Source organism: Dromiciops gliroides, chromosome 2 (genome assembly GCF_019393635.1).
Source record: "Dromiciops gliroides isolate mDroGli1 chromosome 2, mDroGli1.pri, whole genome shotgun sequence".
Classification (NCBI taxonomy): domain Eukaryota; kingdom Metazoa; phylum Chordata; class Mammalia; order Microbiotheria; family Microbiotheriidae; genus Dromiciops; species Dromiciops gliroides.
The window spans coordinates 648249446-648259600 of NC_057862.1; the positions used below are offsets into that span (position 1 = coordinate 648249446).

The 10155-nt window shown below is 47.0% G+C and overlaps 1 protein-coding gene across 1 annotated transcript in view; it reads right to left on the reverse strand.

The window, feature by feature from the left end:
- CBFA2T3 (CBFA2/RUNX1 partner transcriptional co-repressor 3) overlaps positions 1–8829 on the reverse strand; it is a 40585-nt gene extending 31756 nt beyond the window's left edge. Inside the window, 3 exon segments of the mRNA XM_043983368.1 lie at positions 443–520; positions 8704–8757; positions 8760–8829. Coding sequence (XP_043839303.1) covers positions 443–520; positions 8704–8757; positions 8760–8823 — 196 coding nt within the window. The 5' untranslated portion in view covers positions 8824–8829.
- Between the last annotated feature and the right edge of the window lie 1326 nt (positions 8830–10155).

Here is a 10155-nt window from a genome sequence, read left to right on the forward strand (position 1 = left end):
TAGATCATTTTCAAGGAGTTCTGAGGGAGGAGAGTCTGGCCTCAGCTCGATCACAAACATCCCTTCCCTCTCTGCCAGAGACCGAAGATAAGAGCATTCACATCCAGAAAGCCAACGGGGACCAAGAGAATAACTACTCTTCCCCCTCACCCCCCAATGCCAATGACCTTGCTGTGTCCTACTGTTCTCTCCCTGCTCATTCTGATGGGCAGAGGATCAGAATTTAGCTCTGCAGGCCTTGGCCCAAATGGACGTCCGGTTAAGGCCACTCCCTCGGCTCTTGGAGGTGCTTGGGGATGGGGATGAAGGCATGGGAGGGTGGGCGGGTGTCAGAAGGATTTTTGCTCTTGCCCTCGTTCAGTGGGGATGTTGCAGAGGTATGTCCCACTTGGGTCTCCCTCAGCCCCTTCTCCGGGGGATTAGTTTTTATTATTTTACTTACAGAGACAGACCATAGACCATTTCAAGCAAGCCGTGAAAGCGGCCAGGGGGCAGAAACGTGGAGGCCCATCTTCTCGATCTGTAAGCAAAATAAAAATAAAAAACAAAAACAAACAAAAAACTGCTGTCAGGAAAGGTTAGGAGAGGCGGGGTGGGGGATGGGGCTAACTGCGCCTGATGGGGACAGTGCCAACACTTCCCTGCCCTCCCTGCCCCCACCCCTTGCCTGGACAGCATTTTGGGAATATGGAGGAGAATCACAGGTGTCTTTGTTAGTGAGGATGGGGGGCGGGCCTGGTGGCTAGTGTCTTTGGGGGTCTGAGCCTTGATATGAGGTACAGGGCCCTGGATGGGACAGGAGAAGAGGAAGGTGGATCTCTGAAATGCTCTGCAAAGCTGAAAAATATTCTCCCCTCTACTGGGACCCTTGTGATAAGCGGCCCTCACATTACCTGCCCCACAAACCGTCTCTCTCTGTGTCTCTGTCTGTCTGTCTGTTTCTCTCTGTCTCTGTCCTCTCTTGGCATTTCTCTTAAAATTAAGTAGATTTCTAAACAACTATCCCCTGGGAATTGGGATTTATGGGTCTCATTCAGGGCCAGGTAAGTCTGGGTTGCACACAGCACAAAGAATTCTGGGAGGTTGTGCTGACATCTGGATGGACTCAGGTGGTATTCAGAGAGAATTTTAGAAAATATTTGTCCCAAGAAGAGAGGCCAAGGAAGGAAGGTAACTTCTGCGTGTAATGCCCAGCCTGGTGCCCAGCATGGAGATGCTCTGATTTCTTTCTTTTTTGGGGGGGGGGACAGGGAAATGAGGGTTAAGTGACTTGCCCAGGGTCACACAGCTAGTAAGTGTCATGTATCTGAGGTCGGATTTGAACTCAGGTCTTCCTGAATCCAGGACCAGTTCTCTATTCACTGCACCACCTAGCTGCCCGAGATGCTCTGATTTCACTGGCACAGAGAACTCCTAAATGGGGAAGTTTGCTCCGCCCATGGAGGGCAACACCTCTGCATCTCATTGTCTTAGAAACACATTTTTGGACACAGACAATGTGAGAACTTGTTTTGTTTGACTCTACATATGCGGGTTTCTTTCTTTCTTTTTTTTTTTTTTTAAGTGAGGCAATTGGGGTTAAGTGACTTGCCCAGGGTCACACAGCTAGTGAGTATTGTGTCTGAGGCCGGATTTGAACTCAGGTCCTCCTGACTCCAGGGCCAGTGCTCTATCCACTGCGCCACCTAGCTGCCCCACTCTGGGTCTTTTTGACTCCCATCTTCCCTCCTCTCTTCCATCATTGCTACCCTCTCAAAGCTGCCCATTACACTATAAATCAAAGGGAGAGGCAGTGTGGACCACACTGCCTTCCTATCTTCACCACACCTTCTTTCCTCTACCTCTTGGAGTCTGTCCTCTGAACCCTCAACTGCGCTGAGACTGTTCTCTCAAAGGTCACTGATGACCTTTTGATTGTTAAATCTGACAGGCCTCAGCCCTGACCTTTCCATTGACTGCCCCCTCCTCTTGGATACTTTGTCAGCTCTGGGCATCTCCCCTGGCTCTCTCCCTTTGTGTCTGACCGCTCCTTCTCAGCCCCTTCCATTATTCCATTCTTGTCTAGGAAATACGGGCATCCCTCATCCCTCTGTCTCCCAACTCTTCTCTCTTCTCCCTTGGTAGTTTCTTCCTCAGAGGTCTGATCTACTTCTGTAGAACTAATCTCCACAAGCACAATAAGTCATTCACCCTCCACTTAAACACCGTAAAAGAACTAGGATAATTGCACAAAGTAGGCACTCAACTAATACACAGGTGCCAGGTGGCTCTAGGGCTGGAATCAGGAAGAACCGAGTTCAAATGTGGCTTCGGCATTTAGTAGCTGTGTGACCCTGGGCAAGTCACTTAACCTCCATTTGCCTCAGTCTCCTTATCTATAAAATGAGGCTAAAAATAACACCTCCCTATAGATTCATCCCGAGTCTTGCCTCTGAACTTCATTCAGGCATTTTCAACTGCCTGCTGGACATTTCCACCTGGGTGTTTCACTCGTACTTCAAACTCGATATCACCCTAATAAACTCTTCTTCATTTCCCCAACCTTCTTTTCCCCAACTTCCCTCTGTCATCTCCTATATCCAATGAGTTGCTAAGACCTGTCAACTCTGCCTCCTCCATATTTCTTGCATCTGTCCCCTTTGTCAGCTACTATATCTGAATGACAGTAACAGACTCCTAAGACACTGGATCATTGTTTTTTGTTTTGTTTTGTTTTTGTTGGTCAGTTATTTCAGTCACGACTGACTCTTCAGGACCCCATTTGGGTTTTCTTGGCAAAGATACTGGAGTGGTTTGCCATTTCCTTTTCCCCATTTTGCAGATGAAGAACTGAGGCAAATAGAGGTGAGGTGACTTGCCCAGGGTCACATAGCTAGTAAGTGTCTATGGTCTGATTTGAACTCAGATCTTCCTGTCTCCAAGTCTGGTACTTTATCCACTGAACCACATAGCTGCTGCTCAGTGGATCATGTTCCTGCTCAGAAATCTTTAGTGATTTCCTGTTTCTTCCAAGATTATCTGGCCCAGCATTTAAAACTCTCCCACTTACTTTTCTAGCCTTCTTCCATGTCACTACCATTCACATATTGTATAGCCCAGTGCAATTGGGCTAATAGCAATTCTCCGAACTCGGCATGTGGTTTCCTGGCCAACCCTGTGCCCAGTCCCAGTCCCTGGGATGCACTCTCTTCTCAACCCTGACCTTCAGAATTCTTCTCCACCTTTAAGGCTTGGCTCAGGTGCACCCTCTTTGGCCATGCCTTCTCCAGACTCACCAGCTGAAAGTATTGTCTCCTGTTTCAGATTTTCCTGGAACACTTTGGATTTCTCCCTTGATCCCATCACTACCTGTCCTGTATCATACTTAACTGCGTACATTGGGCATCTCTCTCTATTAGAATATAAGCTCTTTGAGGGAAGGGTCATGGAATTTAAAAATCTTTGTATCAGCAGAGCCTTGAGCATACTACAAGTGTAATCCAAGAGGACTGAATGAAATTGTTGAATTCTAGTCTTGGGGAGCACCTGCCCATTCTCTGAAACTGCTCCCCCAATAATCCATCCCTGAGCTGTTTTCAGCCTTCTGGGCATCCAGGCGCCTGAAGTGGTTAACCACTAGGCTTTTAGGGTATTAAATGATTTAGAGAACAAATCTCTGGCCAGCTCCAAGACAGTCTGTGGCTGGGGTAGAGGCAGCAGATTTTCAATGTTCACCATAAAAGAGAGAAAAACACCCATTTAGGAAAGGACCACCTGTCTATTTTTTCCTTGCCCCCGTGCACTTTAATCACAGTGTCCTGGCTCCAGTAAATTGGCTGCAGAGAACATGGGGGCTGAATGTGTGAAATTCAGAAGGGGAAACATTCAGGGAGGAAGGAACAGGGGGAAGGGAGAGGATGAGAGGGGCATGGACCCAGGGACATCTCCACACACACAGAGCCATCACATCTGTTCCAAAGCTTGGATTAAATGTAAAACCCATCAGATCACAGCTTATCAGAACTCAATTCCTAATTAGGGAACATCTGGCTTCCAGAGTAACATTTGCACTGACTTAGACCACTGGCCAGGCAGGGGGAGGAGAGAAGAGGAAGCAGGGAAAAGACCCCCACAATACTCCTTGGAATCAGAGATTCATGGTATTATGGAAGGAAAAAAAACACCCCTGGCTTTGGAGGCAGAACACCTGGGTTCAAATCCTGGAACTGACCCTTGCTGGGGCAGATTTTTTCATCTCTCTGAGCCTCAAGTCCTTTATGTGTGAAATGAGGGGGTTGGATTATAGCCAGGGTTCTTAATCCTTTTTGTGTTGTGGACCCCTTTAGGAGGCTGGTGAAGCCTCCGGACCCCTTCTCAGAATCACATTTTTAAATATATAAAATGAAATACATAAAGTTATAAAGGAAACTGATTAAATTGAAATATATTTATCAAATTAAAAAAAAAAGTTCACAGATCCCCAGGCTAAATACCCTTGGACTAGACAATTGCTAAGGCTCTGTCCTAGCTCTGAAATTCTCAGATCCTGTGATTGATGCTCTGAGTAGGAAGGGTCCAAGGACACTCACTCCAACCCCTGCTCAAAGCATCCTTTTCAAGTGTTCATTCAGCTTCCACTTAAAGACCTTAAAAGAACTTGGATAACTGCACATCATCGGCACTTAAGTAATACAGAAGTGCCTGTGTGGTGTTGCTAGACTTCTAGGACTGGAATAAGGAAGACCTGAATTCATATCTGGCCTCAGACATTTATTAGTAGTATGACCTTGGGCAGGTCACTTAAACCACCGTTTGCCTCCGTTTCCTTTTCTGTAAAATGGGACTAATGATAGCACTTACTTTCCAGGGTTGTTGTGAAGATCAAATGAGAGAATATTCATAATGTGCTTAGCACAGTACCTGGAATATAGTGGGTGTTTAATAAATGTTTATTCCCCTTTCTTTGCCATTCTAATGCATTCTCAGTGAATGAATTTAACTGCCAAAGTGTTATTCAGACGCAGCCCCGCCTCTCCTCCCCTGCCCTATGCCCAATATTTCTCCTTGGAATTTTTAACAAGCAAAGAGAAATCGAATTTGATCTTGAGCTGTGATGTTCTTCATTTTGAATGATTTTTCTTTCCATTGCTACCCAAAGGTTACTGTTATATTGCAGAAGAAATTGGGAGTGCTTTCAAGAGCACCCAGGGACCAGAGCACGGCTCCTAGGCTGCTGCTAAGGCAGATGAATGTGGGCTACCTTCTGTCTTCATCTTCCTAAGCATCTGGTGCAATTGTAGCAGCAAGGACTCTTGGATGGGAGAGTCAGGAAATGCGGTTTCTAATCTATGAAACCATCATTAGTGTCCATGTGGTTCTGCCTTATCAGACTGTAGGCTTCCTGAGGACATGCTCTGGGAAAGTGTGTCTCCTATTAGAACATTGCATCCCACACAGTAGGAGCTGAATAAATGAGCTGATTTGGCCGTCCTGGCTCAGCCACATACTTGCTGTGTGGCCTCGGGCAAGCTTGTTTCCCCTCCCCGGGTCTGTTTTCCCATCTTAATTTCTTTCTTTCTTTTCTTTCTTTCTTCTCTCTCTCTCTCTCTCTCTCTCTCTCTCTCCTCTCTTTCCTTCTTTTCTTTCTTTTTCTTTCTGGGACAATGAGGGTTAAGTGACTTGCCCAGGGTCACACAGCTAGTAAGTGTAAGTGCCTGAATCCGGATTTGAACTCAGGTCCTCCTGAATCCAGGGCCTGTGCTTTATCCACTGCGCCACCTAGCTGTCCTTTCCCCATCTTTAAAATGAAGGGGTAGGACTGGAGGACAAATCCTATAACTGTGGCACCGTCAAAGCCTTCCCTAAAAGGGCCCTGCCGGAGACTGCAAGTGCGGTTGACTAGCCTCCTTTTACAGAAGACAAGAAACTAAGGCCCAGAAGGTCACTTGCCCATGGTCACATAGGGAGTGAGTGGTAGGGCCCAGGTTGGGTCTCCTGACTCTAAGCCTCGTGCCTTCCCCTTTCTACCAGGCCCTTGAAGGATGCTTACAGATTGACTAGTCTATAGCCTAAGTGTTCTCCCAGCCCGGCACTCTCTCTCTCTTCTAAGTCCTTTCCTAGCATTGACATTCTATGTTCCAAGGTCCCATCCAGTTCTTAACCTTCTAGGAGACTTTGGAAATTCCTCAGGGACATTGAAAACTGAAGCGGTTTTGCAGAAACTCCCTTTCCCAGCCAACAGAGGAGAGAAGGGAGGATAAGGCACCGCGCTTAGCAATTTGGGGGCACGTGACTCTCGAGGGGACCTCGGATCTCTAAAAGGAGTCTGAAAAGTAGGAGAAGGCTCAGCTCATCCCAGTGTACCTAGGGCCCATGATCTCCTGCCAAGCTGCCTCTCTACCAGAAGGCGGAGGGTGTTGCCAGAACCACCCGAAGCGGTCTAATTGCTTATTTGGGCTGCCTTCCTGTATCGATTCAAATGTTGGTTGGTGAAGCCCATTCAATAAAGCTCTTCTTTCAATTATCTCTGTAAACTTGATGCCTCTAACACAGCGGGGCGCAGGAGCCTGGGGGGTGGGATGGAGGAGTGGAGGAGGGAAGATGCTCTAGTCTATCCATCAATAGCCCTTCTGGAGTCAGAGGCCCAGACAGTTGCCAAGGCAGATTTGCAGAACCTAGAGATGGGAGGGACCTCACAGCAACTGTGTGTAACTTAACAAGTCACTTATCCACTGTACGCCTCAGTTTCCTCATCTTAAACTGGTGGGGGGAGGTGGAGGGTAATGAACCAGTGATTTCCAAAGACCTTTTCTGGAGGTTTAGAATCCTATTTCTCAGGGCCAACTCTCTGTTGTTCCTAAGTATGCTCCACAAAAGGATCCGAGGAGGGTAGGGGACTTGGTGAGATCAGAATGAACCAATGATCTAAATATTAGTTAGAGATGGAAGGGACCCTGCAAGGAGTCGATGGAGGGAGATTCACAGACCAGAGATGATGGTATGAATTCTGTTCCCACTTTTGCTATGGTGACCGATGGGATGCTATGGGCTCATTGCTAATAACTCTTGCCTTATTTTTTCCTCCTCTGTAAAATGACATTTTGGGTCAGGCAAGGCATTTATGAGGAACAACTGACCCAGGTAACCACGATAGCTAACATTGGTTTTGTGTTTTAACGTTTGCAAAATGTACCTTGATATCTACCTAGCATCTCATTGGATGCTCCCAGCAACTCTGGGAGGTAGGTGTTATTGTTATCTCCATTTTACAGATAAGGAAACTGAGGCTGAGGAAGGATTAGAACTCAGGTCTTCCTGACTCCCAGCTGGATACTCCACTATGCCACCTAGGTAGGTGGGGATTCCAATCCCCAAGGGCTTTTTCAATTTCAGGTCATTTTACTAATCCACAAAGGGGTAGCTCTTCTCTGATAAGGGGGAGGTGTGTGGAGAAGCCTTTGATGGATGATTGATTATTCTCTTCAAAAAGAGCTTCCATAGCCATCATCCTTTCTACAAAGGTGGCAGACGGGTTCTCCTCTGTTAATGTCACCATTAAATGCTTCATTCTACTTCACTCTTCATGGTAAAAAGGTCAATTTTGATATAAAGGTAAAATAGAATCCTTTCTTTCATTCTCTTGGAAATTGCCAAAGAATGATTTTGATACCTAGAACCCAGGTAGGGATATGGAAGACAGAAGTGCTTCTGGGAGATCCACTCACTTATTGGGAATGGGAATAGGGGCCCACTGGGTACATGTCCCAAGGAAGTCAAAGACAGAAAGTTTCCCTATGTACCCCCAATATTAATAGTAAATGGGAAACAACAAAGTGGATGCTCACTGATCAGGGCTGAACCAATAGTGACAGATGAATGGGACCAGAATGTTATCATTGTAAGAATGATGAATAGGAAGATTCAGAGAAGTCTAGGAAGAGCTGACACAGTGAAAGAAGAAAACCCGTTCAAACCAACATCATCAGTGACATAAGAAAAAGAATCCTGATTTGGTCAACTGTAACGACTCATCCTGACCTAGGAGAACAGATGTAGAAGCAGCACCTTTCCCTCCCTTCTGCTGAGTGGGCAAACCAAAGGTGGGGGAAGGTCACCCCACACATACAACATACACATACACATACACATACATACACACACACACCACACACACACACACACTCTTTCTCTCTCACGCACGCAGGTGCTGTGTTTCATTGTTTCATTGTTTTCCTTCGTTACAAGGCAGTTTTCAGCTCTCCCATTCTAATGGGGGGGGAGACAACACATGACCAAGAGCTGAAAAAGGGTAGAAGATACATAGTCACATGATATAGAGATGGCTGGAATCCTGGTTCAGAACAAGATGAAATTTAAAAACAACACCTCCTTAGCACATCCATCTGTCCAACGCAGAGGACCTTGGGCAACCTTATGCTATAGGTGAGGAGACTGAATTCCCATAGCTCGGCAGGTCTGGTCAGGAAGAATGATTTAACCCAGCATCAGACTGGGAACCAGGAGACCCTGTCTTTGTCTCACTAGCTGTGTGCCTTTTAGCATATTACTTCCTCTTTCTGGGCCTCAGTTTCCTTAACTGTAAAGTTCTCTCTGATGTCCCCTGCCATGTCTGACACTCTATTGGGTTATAAATGTCTCACCATCATGGTGGTCCCTGCCTTGGCCTCCCCCCTCCATGAAGGTGGGTATGGTGTGACTACTTACTTGTGTTTGGTGTGAAGGAAGGGTGACGTGTGGCTCCCTGGGTGACAGCTGGGGTGGGGGCGGCATGCTGGGTGGGGTCGATCTGGACTGCGTCTTCACCTCAGCCGGTGAGTCTGGCATCGTTGCTGCCTTCTTCTCTGTACTATCTGCTAGAGGTGTTGAAAGAGGGTGGGAAGGGATAAGAGAGGAGAGAGAAGGAGAATAAGTCAGTGAGAGCCGCCAAGGAGAAGGTGGAAATCCCCCCCTCTCACCTCCTCCCCTCTGCCAGGTGTAGCCAGGAGTCATCCAGAGTGTTAGCTTTCAGGTGGCCATTCCCTGGTACATACCATATACACCTGGGCTTCCAGCAATAGACAAACCCGCCCCGGCTCTTAATGAAAGGATTCTTCCCGCCCATCATCTTAATTAAGTGTGCTCATGCTACACCCAAGATAAGCACCAGGTGTTCTCGAACAGGCCTCCTGGATGGCCAGGCTGCTGCCAGGCCTGGGCTCCAGGTGACAGCTTGGGGATTAGAGACTCAGATTTTTCTTAATGACTGGGGAGGCAGGAGCCACCGGTGGGTCTGGTGTTAACTCCTTCCCTGCTGTGGGCACATGCTTCTCCCTTCTGGAGCTTGACTCTCTGGGCAGCTGAGCAAATTCTAGGGTGTGAAAGCCCAAGGGGGCTGAGGCAACCCGGGTGGATGGAGACCACGGGAGCTGAGGAGGCGATAGAGCTAAAGCAGACCAGTGTTCATCCCTTGGTGGTGGCATGTAGTAGAGAGGACCCTGGCCTTGAAGGCTTGTGTTTGATCTTGATTTGATACTTGTTCTATCCATCTATAAAATGGGGTGGGGGTATTGGGTTGGATTACCTCTAAGGACATTCTAGCTTTGATGACTGGTGGGACACAGATAATTCCTTAAAGTCTTCCCAGAAATAAAGCTAATGACTCCTCCTTGTCACACTTTAAAGTTTCCTTTCTACACAACTACACAGGGTAGTTAAGAATAACCCACATCTTATCTGAGAGGGAGCTGGGACAGTAGATGAAGACTGGCCTCAGAGGCAAGAAGACCGGAGTTTGAGCCCTGCCTCAGAGGGCTATGTAACCCTGGGAAAACCGTTTAATCTTTCAGTACCCTAGACCAGTGGAGATGAATTCAAGTGAAAACCCAGGCCACAAAATGAAACACAAGGATCCCTGTGGGCTGCATATTGACTTAGAAACCCATATATTAAGATTATCCTGATTTTGTTGAATTTTTACTTATTTTGTTAACTATTTCCCAATAACAGTGGGCTTCACTTGAGTGTTGTGGGCCTCCCTTGAGTCAAAGGCCCACATCTCTGCCCTAGGCAACCCTAAAACCACAAGTTGGAATTGTTGTTCAGTTGTGTCTGATTCTCTGTGACCCCACTGGGGTTTTTTTGGCACTTGTTTGCCATTTCCTTCTCCAGCTCCAGACG